The 16,892-nt window shown below is 39.3% G+C and overlaps 1 protein-coding gene across 4 annotated transcripts in view; it reads right to left on the bottom strand.

Annotated features, from left to right (window-relative positions):
• PARP11 (poly(ADP-ribose) polymerase family member 11) overlaps positions 1-16,892 on the bottom strand; it is a 73,166-nt gene that overhangs the window by 22,442 nt on the left and 33,832 nt on the right. Inside the window, exon 2 of one of the 4 annotated variants that reach the window (XM_040462948.1) lies at positions 13,864-13,963. The exons of the other annotated variants lie outside the window; for them this stretch is intronic. Within the exon in view, the coding sequence (XP_040318882.1) occupies positions 13,864-13,887 (24 nt within the window). The 5' untranslated portion in view covers positions 13,888-13,963. The remainder of the gene's footprint in view (positions 1-13,863; positions 13,964-16,892) is intronic. 4 annotated transcript variants of the gene reach the window in all.

Below are 16,892 nucleotides of genomic sequence, written 5' to 3'. Positions count from 1 at the left end.
AGAAAGAAAGAAAGAAAGAAAGAAAGAAAGAAAGAAAGAAAGAAAGAAAGAAAGAAAGAAAAGCACAGAGGGACTCATACAAGGAAAACACTTTCCCAAAGTCATTGACTGGGAAAACAAGAGGGGCTGATTATGGCGAGTTTTTATAACCAGTGGGGCTCAAAGACTGAAGTTTTCGAAGTCTGCACTGTGGCTGGTGTGGAGCCTGGTAGGCACTGTGGTGCTCTTGTAGGAAAGCAGGGCAGAGGCCCAGGAGCAGACAGTGTGATCTGAGGATCCCCTGGATGGACTGGGAGAAATGGTTCTCCCTTCTTGGAGCACATCTGGGAGAGGTGGTGGTGCCTCTCAGGGGACAAAATAGCCAGCAGGTGCCACTGCACTGCCCCATTTATTAGCATAAGGGCAGAGACACCTGCTGAGGGTGGCTAACCTGGGCACCAGGTTTTTGCTGTGCTTTACTCTAAACTCCAAGCTCCTGCACTTCAGTGCCACTGCCTTTCTGAGACAAACCAGCACCAGCCCAGTGAGACCCTTCTCCAGAGGACTAGTGCACGTCTGTGCCACACTGTCCCTAAAGTTTAGAGTTTTATAACTCAGTGGGCCTGCCTGGGATACAATACAGGTGCACTGTACTGCTGTGTAGGCAGATAGCTGGGACATAGGGTGAAGGCAGGGATCTCAGGGACACTTGGAAAACAGAGAGACTGTTTGCTCTTCTGGGAGGGCTTCCCAGACAGCGGTGGTTGCAAACTCCCCTTTCCAGTGTGAATGAGAGGGCTGGTGCCATTTCCCTCTCCTGTCCCACAGCATAAACTAACTTCAGTAACAGCACAGTGCCAACAGTGGTGACCTAAACTGCTTACACCAAGCTCCACTCCCGTGCACTCTGCAGGTGCTTCTTTACTATGGCAAGTGTGCCTGAGAACCAGAGTAGTGGGCCCCTCCCCCAGAAGGCCAGCATAAACACCCCCCACCCCACCAAGTCTACTGACCACAGTGTGCTGCAAAGCCCTAGCTTTAGTGGAAATAGGATCTGGTCTCTTTTAACAAGGAGACCAGAGCACACCCAGTTAAAATTTGCCACACTCTGGTCAAGGTCCAAACACTGCCTACTGTAGACAAGGAGAGCCTCTGCAGATGACTAGTCTGAAGGATAGAGTAGCTAAGACACAGAAGCAGAGTGCACACAGCACATACCAGAGAAACTCCCTGAAGCACAAGGACCTGGACACTATGTGACCTCTTCTTCAAAAAGCCTCAGGAACAGGAAACATAACAGGCTTCCCTAACACAGAGAAGAAGACATAGACCTAGACAAAATGCGAAGATAGAAGAACTCATCCCAAAAGAAAGAACAAGAAAAAGTCATGGTCAGGGATCTAATCGAAACAGATGTAAGTAATATGCCTGATTCAGAATTTAAAGCAACAATCATAAAGATACTAGCTGGGCTTGAGAAAAGCATGGAAGACACCAGGGAGTCGCTTACTGCAGAGATAAGACCTAAAAACTAGTCAGGCCAAAATAAAAATGCCAAGATGGAAAACTGGTAGGATGTAATGAACACATGGATGGAAGAAGGAGGGGAATGGATAAGTAATGCAGAACGATAAAATTATCAGGGTGTCTGGGTGGCTCAGTCAGTTGAATATCTGGCTCTTGATTTCAGCTCAGGTCATGATCCAAGGGTCATGGGATCAAGCCCCACATAGGGTTCCACACTGAGCGTGCAGCCTGTTTAAGATTCTCTCCCTGTCTCCTCTACCTCTTTCCCTGGCGTGTGCTCTCTGTCTCTCAAATAAAAGAAAAAAGAATTTAAAAACAAGATAAAATTATGGAAAATAATGAAGCAGAAAAGAAGAGGGAAAAAAATATATTGGATCATGAATGTAGACTCAGAGAACTCAGCAACTTCATAAAGTATAACATTCATATCATAGGAGTCCCAGAAGAAAAGAGGGAAAGGGGGGTAGAAGGTTTATGTGAACAAATTACAGCTGAAAAATTCCCTCATCTAGGGAAGGAAATAGACATCCAACTCCAGGAGGCACAGAGAATTTGAATCTAAATCAACAAAAGCAGGCCAACACCAATACGTATTGTAGTAAAATTTGCAAAATATAGAGATGAGGGAAACATTTTAAAAGCAGCATGGAAAAGAAATCCCTAGTTTACAAGAGAAGGCAAACAAGGTTAGCAGCAGACCTCTCCACAGAAACTGGGCAGTCCAGAAGGGAGTGGCATGATATATTCAACATGCTAAATGGGAAAAATATGCAGCCAAGAATATTCTATCCAGCAAGGTTGTCATTCAGAAGAGAAGGAGAGATAAAGAGTTTCTCAAACAAAAGCTAAAAGAGTTCATGACCACTAAATTAGCCCTCCAAGAAATATTGAAGGGGACTCTTTGAGTGGGAAAGAAACACCAAAAGCAAAAAAGTCTAGAAAAAAAAAAAAACCAGAAAATCTCCAGAAACGATGACTTAACAAGTAAATCAATGGCACTATTCATATCTATCAATAATCACTCTGAATGTAAATAGACTAAATGCAAAAGACACAGGGTGTCAGAACGGATTTAAAAAAAAAAAAAAAAAAAAACAAGACCCATCGGGGTGCCTGGGTGGCTCAGTCAGTTAAGTGTCCAACTTCAGCACTTCAGCTCAGGCCACGATCTCATGGTTCATGAGTTCGAGCCCCACATGTGGCTCTGTGCTGACAGCTCAGAGTTGGAGCCTGCTTCAGATTCTATGTCTCCCTCTCTCTCTGCCCCTCTCTCATTCATGCTCTGTCTCTCCGTGTCTCTCAAAAATAAATAAACATTAAAAACAAAAACAAGACCCATCTATATGCTGCCAACAAGAGACTCATTTTAGACCTAAAGACACCTCCAAATTGAAAGTGAAGGGATAGAGAATCATTTATCATGCTAAAGGACATTAAAGAAAGCCAGAGTAGCCATACTTCCATCAGACAAATGACATTTTTTTTAAATGTTTATTTACTTACTTTGAAAGAGAATGAGTGTGAGCAGGGAAGGGGCACAGAGAGAGGGGGAGAGAGAATCCCAAGCAGGCCCTGTGCTACCAGAGCAGAGCCCAAGGCAGGGTTCAATCTCACGAACTGCAACATCATGACCTGAGCCAAAACCAAGAGTTGGATGCTTAACCAATTGAGCCACCTAGGCATCCAGGCAAACCAGATTTTAAACCAAAGACTTTAACGAGAAATGAAGAAGGGCAGTATTATGATTTATTATTATGATATAATAAAGGGGTTTATCCAACAAGAAGATCTAACAATTGTAAATACTTACACCCCCACTTGAAAGCACCCAAATACATAAAATAATTAATAACAAACATAAAGGAACTCTGATAATAATACAGTAATAGCAGGGGACTCTGACACCCCACTCACAGCAATGGACACATAATCTAAGCAGAAAATCAACAAGGAAACAATAGTTTTGAATGACATACTGGACCAAATGGACTTAACAGATATATTCAGAACATTTCATCCTAAAGCAGCAGAATACACATTCTTTTTGAGTGCACATGGGACATTCTCCAGGATAGATCACATACTGGGTCACAAATCAGCCCTCAATAAGTACAAAAAGATCGAGATCATACCATGCATATTTTCCAACAACAATGCTATGAAACTTGAAGTCAACCACAAGAAAAAATTTGGAAAGACCACAAATACATGGAAGCTAAATAACATCCTACGAAAACAAACAAATGGGTTAATCAGAAAATTAAGTACAAAATTTAAAAAATACATGGAAACAAATGAAAATGAAAACATAACCATCCAAAATATTTGGGATGCAGCAAAAGTGGTCCTAAGAGGGAAGTATATAGCAATACACGTCTAACTCAATAAACAAGAAAAATCTCAAATACACAACCCAACCTTATATCTAAAGGAGCTAGAAAAAGAACAACAAATGTAGCCTAAAGCCAGCAGAAAAAGGGACATAGTAAAGATTAGAATAGGAATAAATGATAGAGACACAAACAAAAAACCCAAGAAGAACAGATCAATGAAACCAGGAGCTGTTTCTCTGAAAGAAGTAATAAAATTGATAAACTTCTAGGCAGACTTATCAAAAAGAAAAGAGAAAGGACCCAAATAAATATAATCACAAATGAGAGAGGAGAGATCACAACTAACACCACAGATATACAAACAATTAAAGGAGAATATTATGAAAAATTATATGCTAACAAACTGGGTAGAAGAAATGGATAAATTCCTAGAAACATATAAACTACCAAAATTGAAACAGGAAGAAATAGAATATTTGAAAAACTAATAACCAGTAAAGAAATTGAATCTGTAATAAAAAATCTCCCAACCAACAACAGTCCAGAACCAGATGGCCTCCCAGGAGAATTCTACCAAACATTAAGTGATTAGTTAATACCTATTCTTCTCAAACTGTTCCAAAAAAGAGAAATGAAAGGAAAACTTCCAAACTCACTCTATGAAGCCAGCATTACATTGATTCCAAAACCAGACAAAGATCCCACTAGAAGAGAAAATTACTGGCCAATGTCCTTGATGAACATACATGCGAAAATTCTTAACAAAATACTAACAAATTGAATCCAACAGTACATTAAAAGAATCATTCACCAGGATCAAGTAACATTTATCCCTGGGCTGCAAGGAGGTTCAGTATTTGCAAATCAATCAACATGACACACCAAATTAATAAAGAAAGGCTAAGAACCGTGTGATCCTGTCAATAGATGCAGAAATGCATTTGACAAAGTACAGCATCAATCCTTGATAAAAACCTTCAACAAAGTAGGGATAGAGGGAACGTACCTCAACATCATAAAGTCCATATATGAATGACCCATAGCTAATATCATCCTCACTGGGGCAAAACTGAGAGCTTTTTCTCTACAGTCAGAAACAAGATAGGGATGTCTGCTCTCACCATTGTTATTCAACATAGTACTGGAAGTCCTAGCCTCAGAAATCAGACAATCAAAAGAAACAAAAGGTATCCAAATCAGCAAGGAAAAAGCTGAACTTTCACTATTTACAGATGACATAATACTCTATGTAGAAAACCTGAAAGACTCCAAAAAATTGCTAGAACTTGATATATGAAGTTGTATATGGGATCAGTAAAGTCTCAGGATACAACATCAAGGCACAGAAATCGGTTGCATCTCTATACACCAATAATTAAGCAGCAGAAAGAGAAATCAAGGAATCGATCCCATTTACAATTGCACCAAAAACCATAAGATACCTAGAAATAAACCTAACCAAATTGGTAAAGAGACCTGTACTCTGAAAACTATAGAATGCTTATGAAAGACACCGAAGAGGACACAAAGAAATGAAAAACATTCCATTCTCATGGGTTGGAAGAACAAATATTGTTAAAATTTCTATACTACCCAAAGCAATCTACACATTTAATGCAATACCTATCAAAATACCACCAGCATTTTTCACAGAGCTAAAACAAAAAATCCTAAAATTTGTATGGAATCACAAAAGACCCCAAATAGCCAAAGCAATCTTGAAAAAGAAAAGTAAAGCTGGGGGCATCACAATTCTGGACTTCAAATTATCTTACAAAGTTATAGTGAGCAAAACAGTATGGTACTGGCACAAAAACAGACACATAGGACAATGGAACAGAATAGAAAACCCAGAAATGGGCCCCAACTATATGGTCAACTAATCTTCGACAAAGCAGGAAAGAATATCCAACGGAAAAAAGACAATCTTTTCAACAAATGGTGTGGGAAAACTGGACAGCTACATGCAGAAGAATTACACTGGACCACTTTCTTACACCATACACAAAAATAAATTCAAAATGGATGAAATACCTAAATGTGGGATAAGAAACCATCAAAATCCTAGAGGAGAACACAGGAAGCAATCTCTTTGACATTGGCTTTAGCAACTTCTTACTAGACACATCCCCTGAGGCAAGGGAAACAAAAGCAAACATGAACTATCAGGACTTCATCAAGATAAAAAGCTTCTGCACAGTGAAGGAAACAATCAATAAAATTAAAAGGCAACCTTCAGAATATTTGCAAATGACATATCTGATAAAGGGTTAGTTTCCAAAATCTATAAAGAAAAACAAACAATCCAGTTAAGAAATAGGCAGAAGACATGAACAGGTATTTTTCCAAATAAGACATCCAGTGGCTAACAGACATATGAAAGTATCATCAGACTCAATATCACTCATCATCAGGGAAATACAAATCAAAACTACGGTGAGCTACCACCTCACACTCCTCAGAATGGCTAAATTTAACAACACGGGAAACAACAGATGTTGGTGAGGATGTGGAGAAAGGGGACCCCTCTTGCACTGCTGGTGGGAACGCAAACTGGTGTAGCCACCCTGGAAAACAGTATGGAGGTTCCTCAAAAAGTTAAAAATAGAACTATCCTATGACCCAGCAATTGCACTACTAGGTATTTGCCCAAAGGATACTAATTTGAAGGGACAGACACACGCACCCCAATGTTTACAGCAGCATTTTCAATAATCGCCAAATTAATGGAAAGAGCCAAATGTCCATTGACTGATGAATGAGAAGATGTGATGTGCATATAAATAAACAAACAAACATACATAGATACACACACACAATGGAATATTACTCAGTAATTAAAAAAAAATGAAATCTTGCAATTTACAGTAACATGGATAGAGCCAGGGTGTATTATGCTAGGCAAAATAAGTCAGTCAGAGAAAGACAAATACCATACGATTTCACTTATATATGGAATTTAAGAAACAAAACAGATGATGATAGGGGAAAAAAAGAGAGAGAGAGGCAAACCATAAAACAGACCCTTAACAACAGAGAAACAAACTGAGGGAAGGTGAGCGGTGGATGGGTTAAATGGGTGATGGGTATTAAGGAGGGCATTTGTTGTGATAAGCCCTGGGTGTAAGTGATTAATCACTGAATTCTACTCCTAAAACTAATATTACACTATATGTTAACTAACTGGAATTTAAATAAAAACTTGAGGGACGCCTGTTTCATTCTTAGGTTAAGCACCTGACTCTTGGTTTCTGCTCAGGTGACGATCTCACAGATTCATGAGTTTGAGCCCCATGTCCGGCTCTGCCCTAGCAGTAGGGAGCCTACTTGGGATTCTCTGCCTCTCCCTCTCTCTCTGCCCCTCCCCCACTCACGCTGCCTCTGTCTCTCTCAAAAAATAGACCTAAAAACAAAACAAAACAAAACAAAACAAAACCTTGAAACTAAAAAAAACAAAAAACAAAAAACAAAAAACAAAGTAAAAAACAGAATCATAGAGTTAGCAGTACAAAGGAGATTAAAGAAACACCCAAGACCTCCTGAGCATCAGTTCTTCCCTAAAGTGCCAACGCGGATGGCTTCATTTTCATATATGGACAGTTGCTCCTTCTCTCCTCTATTGTGAAAGCTTAATTTGGTTGCTTTACTTCTCAGACATTATGGCTTTTTCCCAAGAGTTAGTTCATAAGACTAAGTCTTATAGTTTTCTACAATAAGTTACTCCTCCAAAGGAAGGGCTATTCTGTATAACGAGGCTCAAAGAGTAAGCCAAGTTTAAATTAATAACTTCACAATACATTAACCATAGTAATAATGGACCTAGATTAGAACACATTTATAGGCAATACGAGGAATGTGAGCAAGCTGTCTGTCGTGGAGTAGGCAATTAATAAATGCTAGCTGAACAAATTAGTTCAGCTACCATGCCAATGTTCAGTTTTTAATTGGCAGGATTGATGCTTCTGGCACACCAGGCTATGAAGAAAAGAAGCTAGTATAAACCGGAAAAGCATTTTATAAATTTTCAAGTGCAGTGGGTATGCTGGTCGAATCTGTCTATAATGCTATCTATCCAAAGAGACTATATGGAACCTGGGAATAGTCAATCTGGGTCATCAAATAGAAAGGCTATGTGGAAAAGTAATTTAACATCAAAATCCCAGTCTATAGGAGAAAAATAATGCCATCTTCCAGACCAGTTACAGGATTTCTGATGTTTATTACAGTGAATAAAATATTACAGTGAACAAAATGCTAACAAAATATTAGTATAAACACAGTATCTTCAGAAAAATCATATTTGGTAATGAAAACTTTCTTGTCTCTGAGACAAGAAATCTTCTTGTCTAAGAATAAGATCCAAAGATCCAAAGCCTGCTATTAAAAGCTTAAAAACAAGGTGGAGCTTTTTGGAATGACACAGTAAGGAGTTCAGTGGGCCTTCCCAGCAAAATTGCATTTTAGTTGGTGAGCATCATTTTAAAAACCAAAGCAAACAAACAAAAACATGTAAAGTCTCTAAGGGCATATAGCAAATGGAGAAACATTTATTCAGAAAAAATCTACTAAATCTCAGAACAGGTGAGAGTGTGGCATTTGAGCCAAGATCTGTTCCATTACCCCATTCCTCCAGCACTCTGTTACAGAAGCTCTACCTCAGGTCTGTGCAGAGAAGAAGACAGGGGTTCCCTTTCCCTCCATATCCTAGTCCTGGGCTAGTTTCATCCTGGAAGGGGCAGGCTGTTGGTGTTTCTCATCCCCTTCAGCCTAGAGGTTCTGGGCAGGCCATAGATGGGACGGACCTCCTGGTTCCTCCACCCAGTCCCAGCTCATGTGGTGGAAACTCTACTCCAGGCCCAGTAGATTAGAGATACTGAGCCCTGATTGCTACCACCCTAGTTTACTCATAAGGTGGAAGTTCCATGTCAGAAGGAGTAAGTCAAGAAGACCCAGGGCTACCAACACCCCTTCCACCCAAAGACCAGGTATCAATCACTATGGGAAAAGCCACTCCCACCCCAAGCCACAGGTATAGTGGCAACAGGGTTCTACTGAGGGGGAAAGGCACACTGTAGGGACAAAGAGCTCCATGTCTCTGAGGGGATTGACTTTATTTGGAACAGAAAATAGAGAACCTCATGCCAAAGAGCGTTATTGAAAATAATGGAAATATCCAGGAAAAGCAATGAAGAGGCCCAAAGCTCCGATACAAGCCAAATGGTAGAGCATACGGAAGTTTAATATAGAGAAACAGGGATAACCAAGGAAAGCCCTCCTGGGATTACAGTTAACCATGAGAGTCAGGAAGGCTGTGTACAAGCACCAGGCTGTACCTACCCAGGAATGATCAGAGCAGGTCATGGGACAGACTTGATAACATTTCCTAAGCTGCATATGGAGGGATCAACACAGAGTGGAAACCTCCACTGGCACAAGAGGCTTAAACACAACCTCTGACCAAACATCGAACAACTGTCCTTTTTCCACTTAATCCTTTTATTAAAAAACAATAAATCAGTATCTATGTTGGTGGGTCTATTTCTGGATTCTGATCTATTCTAATAATCATTTTCTCTATCTTACTGCTAATACTACAGTTTTGATGACTGCAGTTTCACAATGAATCTTTAAATCAGGTAGTGTTAGTGTTCCAAATTTGTTCTTTTTCAGAATTGCTTAGCTCTACTAGGTCCTTTCAATTTTGATTGGGATGGTGTAGTATGTGACCCATTTGGAGATAACTGCCATCTTAATAATGTTGAGAATTTCAACCCATGAATGAGGCACATCTTTCTTTCTTTCTTTCTTTTTCTTTCTTTCTTTCTTTCTTTCTTTCTTTCTTTCTTTCTTTCTTTCTTAACATTTATGTATTTATTTTGAAAGAGAGAGCGTGAACAGGGGAGAGGCAGAGAGACAGCAAGAGAACTCTGCAGGCTCTGCACTGTCAGCACAGAGCCCAAGGCGGGGCTCAATCTGACAAACTGTAAGATCCTGACCTGAGCTGAAATCAAGAGTCTGATATTTAACAGACTGGGCCACCTGGGCACCCTGAGACATATCTATTGACTTGTTTTAGGTCTTCTTTACCTTTTTTTCAGTAATGTTTTACAGTTCTCAGTGTATAGGGTTTGCACATCATTTATGCAAGCTTCATGCTTAAGTATTCCACATTTTTTGTTATTGTAAATGGAATTGCATTTAAAATTTCAATTACTGGTTGAATGTTGCTTATATATAGAGGTACATTATTTTTTGTACATGGATCCTGTACTCAGCATCCTTACTAAACCTTCTTATTACTTCTAGGTTTTTGGACATTCCATCAGATCTTCTATACAGGCATTTCTAGAGATAGAGAGATAGAGAGATACAGATTGCCTTACTTTGTTTTAGCATATAGATGACTGCTATTTCTCATGCCTTCTTTTTCTTGCCTTATTGCAGTGATTATAACCTCCAGTGCATATTCAATGATGAATAAAGAATGGGCATCATTTGTTCCTGATCTAAGTGAGAAAGTATTCAGTCTTTCACTCTTAAGTTTGATATTAGACACAGGTTTTTGTAGATGCCCCTTATGTCAGGGGTTCTTACAATCACCCTCAGGCTCACAGGAGAAGGACTCACAGGACTCAGAAGTTGTTCTATTCATGGTTACAGTTTATTACAGTAAAAGTATACAGAGTCAAATAAGCAAAAGGGAAAAGTGCATGAAGTCCAGAGGAAAATGTATAAGCTTCCAAGTGTCCCCTCCCAATGGAGTCACATAGGACACACTTAATTCTCCCAGCAACCATATGTGAAAACAAGTACAAAGGGTTGCCAACCAGGGATGTTCACCTGAGCCTACATGTCCAGGGTTTTTACTAGGAGTTAGTCACGTAAGCATTTAGCACCCTATGTGACTGACCTCAGCTACGGACATTTCGGACCTCCAGAGAGAAAGCAAATGTTCACCATAAATCACACTGCCAGTATAAACTATCTCCATAAATTGGGATAGCATGGCTCAAGATCTCAGGCATGCAAATATACTCATCAGACAAACTATTTTAAGAGCCCAGGCCTTTCTTGAGAATGTACACAGTTTGAGCACCCCAGGCCTGTTGAGTTAGCCCTTTTCTGCCCATCCGTTATCAGGTTGAGCAAGTTCTCTTCTACTCCCGGGTTAGAGTTTTTATCAGGGATACTGGATTTTGCCAAATGCTTTTTCTGAATACATTGAAATGATCATATGGGTTTTTTTTATTTTAGTTTGTTTATATGGTGAGTTACATTGATTGCTGTTCAAATATTAAACCAACCTTCCATTTTGAGGATAAATACCATTTTGTAATTATGCATCAACCTTCTTATCTGTTAGACTCAATTTGCTAAAATTTTTCTTAAAATTTTTGTATCCGTGTTCATTAGCTGCTTATAATGTCTTTGGTTTTGGTATCAGGGTAATGCCAGCTTCATAGAATGAGTTGTGAGGTATAACCTTCTCTTCAATTTTCTGAAAGCTTGTGCAGAATTAGTACTGTTTCTTCCTTAAATATTTGTTAGAATTTACCAGAGAAACCATCTGGGCTTGGAGTTTTCTTTGTGGGTAGGCCTTTTCCATAAATTTGAACTCTTGAATAGATTTTAGGTTATTCATGTTATTTCTTCTTCAGTGAGCTCTGGTAGTTTGTGTCTTTAACATTAAATTGTTCATAACATTCCCTCACTACCCTTTAATGTTTGTAGAATATGTAGTGATGTCACCTCTCTTAATATTGATAATTTGTATTCTTTTTCTCCTGATCTGTCTGGCTAGAAGTTTATCAATTTTATTGATGCTCCTCAAAAAAAAAAAAAACAAAAAACAAAAAACAAAAAACAAAAACAACAACAAAAAAAACCCCCAGCTTCTGCATTCATTGATTTTTCTGTTTTCATTTCAGTGGTTTCCACTCTAAATTTTATTTCCTTGCTCCAGCTTGAGTTTAATTTGCTCTTCTTTTTCTAGTTTCTTAAGGAGGAAGCTATGGTCATGGATTTGTGACATTTCTTTTCCAATATAGGCATCAATTTAGCTATAAATTTCCCTTTCAGTACTGTTGTAGCAGCTTATCACAAGTTTGATCTGTTACCTTCATACTTTCTACCTCTTTGACCGATAGGTTAAAGTGCTATTTACTTACCAGACGCTTGTGGGTTTTACAGATCTTTCTTTTACTGAATTCTAATTTAATTCCATTTTGATCAGATAGCATACTTTATATGACTTGAATTCTTTTAAATGTACTGAGACTTATTTTACAGCCCAGAATGTGGTCTATCTTGTGAAATGTTCCCTGTATAGTTGAAAAAAAAAAAAAGTGTATTCAGCTATTGTTGAGTGTAATGGTCTATAAACGTGAATTAGGTCAAGTTGGTTGACTGACGGCATTGTTCAAGTCTTCTATACCTTTGCTCATTTTTATCTACTTATTCTGGCAATTATTGAGAGAGGAGTAGTAAAGTCTCCAACGATAATGAGATTTATCTATTTCTCCCTACAGTTCTATTAGTTTTGCTTCAGGTATTTTGGAGCTCTATTATCAGGTATATAAATGTTTAGGGTTGTTACTGATTAACTGACCTCTGTATCATAGGAAATGACGTTCTTTACTCTAATATCATCGTCTTTGAAACCCACTTTAATATACTACTCAAGCTTTCTCTTGACTGCTGTCAGTACCACAGATCTCTCTCCATTCAGTTTTATCCTACTTGCATCTTTATATTCAAAGTGTGTTTCTTGTAGACAGCTTAGAGTTGGGTCTTACTTTTTACTCTGATCTGACAATCTGTCCTCTAATTGAAGTGTTTACAGCATTTACTATGGTATGATTATTGATATTAGGTTTAAGTTTATCATCTCGCCATTTGCTTTTTACTTGTTCCTTTTGTTTTTGTTCCCTTTTCATCTTTTTCTATCTTCTTTTGGATTCAGTACACTTTTAGGATTCCATTTTATCTCCACTGGTGGATTAACTAGAACTCTTTGCTATACACACCTTTTCATTTCCTCCCTTTCCATTCACTGTAAAATCCACTCTAATTTAGTTTCTCTAGCTTCTGGCCCAATACCTCCTGCCACCATCACAAACAAGCAAACAAACGTACTGGACTTGCGAGGATTTCCAATCCTAGCTTCATGTTGCTAAACCCTAGGCTCTTTTATCAGTCCTCATCTTACTTGACCTCTCTGTAACATTCCACAGCTTACCCTCTGTCCTGAATTACTCTTTTCTTGATTTCCATGAAATCATACTTTCTAGATTGTCTTACATTTTTCGCCACAAAATCTATCGCCTGCAACTTTTAGGTTCTGTGGGCTCACTCAGTCCTAGCCCCTTTTCTTGTCTTTCTCAGCAACTTCAAAACATGGTCAGTCCTCAAGAATCATGAAGTAGTTCACAGGCATTTTCAGAGGAAAAATTAAAGAAATTTGCTCATATACATTTTGTAAAATTGAAATACATGAGTAATAGTGATTTTCATGGATTTCTTTAAAGTTACCAACTTGCTATGTCAGTATGTTTAGTCTCTGCTGATCAGTGCGTATCAGCTAGTGTTCAGCAAATATGGTGGTGTAGAACCAAGTGAACTTTCACCTCATCTTCAAACAAAGCCTCAAATCAATTTACTTTGTTGACAGGGTAGAGAAGAGACCAAAACTAGAGGCATTCCTCAGCTAAAACAGTAAGGTCTTAATATTCCTAAGAAGCTGTTAGCCCAAATTTAATGCCCAATTTAATTGTGGGGGGGGGAAAAAAAAACAGCTATTGACAAAATTTCTTTATTATAGGACTCTGCTGGAAGTCACATAATAGCAATGGCACATGATATGAGAGAGCAATTATTATCACATGAGTGTTTCAGCATATATTTTGTTTTAAAACTGAACAAACTACTTGTGGAAAAACACAAATCGGTCCGTGTAGTATATGTACGCTGTAATGAGGTAGAAGTACTCAATAACTTTTTGTTCTGCTTATCAGTGAAAACTCACGGCACAAGGGAAGACAGTTTTCATTTAGACGATGATGCTTTTGTGAGCCGTGACGTGGGCTGGAAAAGGTGCACCCCGCTCAAAACCGACAGAGCATGAGCTATACAAACAACAAGAAAAGGTGTTCCTGCATTACTAAAAGGCGTTTTAGACACATGGAACAATTAGAAGTCAACAATATGCCTCCTGATTGTAACTGAGTGTTGAAGGAAATAATGAAAATTGAGTGTCAGCAAATCTTGACAACTCAGTATGTGCTCTTGGCTGTGTGGAAAGAAATGGCAGTGTTTGCAAAATTACCCTTCCTACTCGAGTGTAAAGGGTGTCAAGGAAAAAAGCGCTGACAAGAGTTTCCACAGGGAGAGACGAGATAAAAATATTTCTTTGTGATGCTGATAATACTAATAGCCATTCCTGATTTCCAGAGGGCTGCTTAGCTAAAATACACCCAGCAGCTTAACTAACCTGAACCATTACTTCAAGGCCAAAATATCTCAGTTTTTAATAAGGAGAATAAGATACCAGATTTGCTGGTCACGAAACTATGCTGCAAATGGTTGAATTGCTAAGGTGTGACTCCTTCCCAGAATTGGATGGCTTTCTTCACTCAGCAAAGTGAGAATGATTTTATGCTTGTGGATATATAAGGAACACATCCAAATGTTACAACAAAACACCAACAGATACTTTCCAGAGACTGAAGTACTCAAAGAATGACTAAGAATCCATTTGCTCCTATCTTCCAAACATTTAGGCTGGTTGAAACATTCACCCCTACAGTTACTTAATCTTTTAAGTGTGTCAATTTGGCAACTGATGGAGCATTAGGAATAGTCTTCAGGGAAAAATCTCATACTTTCTCAGTCTGTGTTTGGTCTTGGCATCCCAAAACATCTGACAGAGCCAGCAAGTACCAGTTGCAAATCTTGACAATCTATAACTATAGCATGGAGTCTCCTAATTTAGTAGAAATACAGGGGGGACAATTCAGAATTCAGAGTGTCTGGATCTAACCTACATCTCAAGCTATCTGTCAACAAGACAGATATATACTTTGTAAGAGGCTGCAAAAATATCATCCTTTTCTTTTTTTTTTTTTTAATTTTTTTTCAACGTTTTTATTTTTTATTTTTGGGACAGAGAGAGACAGAGCATGAACGGGGGAGGGGCAGAGAGAGAGGGAGACACAGAATCGGAAACAGGCTCCAGGCTCTGAGCCATCAGCCCAGAGCCTGACGCGGGGCTCAAACTCACGGGCCACAAGATCGTGACCTGGCTGAAGTCAGACGCTTAACCGACTGCGCCACCCAGGTGCCCCAATATCATCCTTTTCAATACTGAAAACAATTTTTTAAATACTACTTTCTTGTTTAAAATTGGTGATCTGCATGGGTGTTCAAAGTTTGAGAAACATTGTCCTAGGAGCCTCACTTACTCTCATGACTTTATTTTTTAAAGATTTTTTTTTTCAACGTTTATTTATTTTGGGGACAGAGAGAGACAGAGCATGAACGGGGGAGGGGCAGAGAGAGAGGGAGACACAGAATCGGAAACAGGCTCCAGGCTCTGAGCCATCAGCCCAGAGCCCCACGCGGGGCTCGAACTCACGGACCGCGAGATCGTGACCTGGCTGAAGTCGGACGCTTAACCGACTGCGCCACCCAGGCGCCCCTTACTCTCATGACTTTAAAAGCCATCCACATAGATTAAGTCCAAAATGCCATTTCTAGCTCAGTCTTTTCTGAGTTCCGGACCCAACTACCCAATAGCCAATAGCCTCTTTGACTTTCCTGCTTGAGTGCTTCACAGGCACATTAAACCTAGAACAGGCCCAAAACCAAACTCTTGATCTCCACCATAACTTCCACTTTCCCAGTCTCCCCATCTCAGTGAAAAGTATCTCGTTCCTCCCAGCTGCCCATGCCAGAAATCTGTCACTCCTCATCCAAAGCGCAGCATGAACTGATCCACTTCTGTCTCTCTCTGTCCACTACCATCGATTTAGTCCAGATCACCTTCAACTTCACCCTGGACTACACTATAGATCCCCAAGTGGTCTTCCAACAGCCTTTCTGATGCCCCTCTGGATTAATTTTCGATTGTTGAGGGAACAAATTACCATAAACTCAGTGGCTTAAAACAACACAAATTTATTATCTCACACCTATGTTGAAGTCTGACATGGAACTCACTAGGCTAAAATCACCGTGGGCCTGATTCCCTTCTGGAGGCTGTAGGGAAAGCATCTGTTTCCTTGGCGTTTCCTGCTTTTAAAAGCTACCCATATTCCTTGCCTTGTGTCTCCCTTACTTCATCTCCAAAGCCAGCAATGTTGACTGTTCTTCCATAGTAACATCTCTCTCTGGCTTTTTTGTCTCCTTCTTCTGCTTTTAAGGATGCTTGTGATTGCACTGGGTCCACCTAGATAATCCAAATAACCAATCTCCCAATCATAAGGTCAGCTGATTAGCAATCTTAATTCCCCTTTGCTATGCAATCTAACATACTCACAACTTCTAGGAATTAGGATGTAGGTATGTTTGGGAGGTCATTATTCTGCCTAACACCCTCCCTAATACATAACTCATGTTCCCCACAGCAGTCAGAATGGTCTTTTTTAAAACACAAATATGATAATGCCACTTCCTATATAAAATCCTTCAATGGCTTTACACTCCTCTAAGGACAAAATTCAAAATTCTAAACATGCCTGGCTAGTTCCTGCCTACCTACTGGCCTCATCTTCTGGTTCACTGGGTTCCTGCCACACATGGCTTCTCTCTGCCTGAGGCACCAAGTTCCTTTCTGTCTCAGGGTCTCTGCTCACACTATTTCTGTTGTCTAAATAGCCCTCCTGGCCTCCCATCCAACCTTCACCTGGCTGACTCTTGCTCAATCCTTCAGATTGCTGTAAAAGTGACTTTCACAGAGTGGACTTACCCGGTCTCTCAATCTAATATTAGCTCCCTCTATGATACATTGTCATTGTTGTTGTTGTTGTTTTAAGTTTATTTATTTTTAAGAGAGAG

This window comes from Herpailurus yagouaroundi, unplaced genomic scaffold (assembly GCF_014898765.1).
Source record: "Herpailurus yagouaroundi ecotype Mexico unplaced genomic scaffold, PumYag 355, whole genome shotgun sequence".
Lineage (NCBI taxonomy): Eukaryota > Metazoa > Chordata > Mammalia > Carnivora > Felidae > Herpailurus > Herpailurus yagouaroundi.
This window is presented reverse-complemented; position numbering and strand designations above follow the sequence as displayed.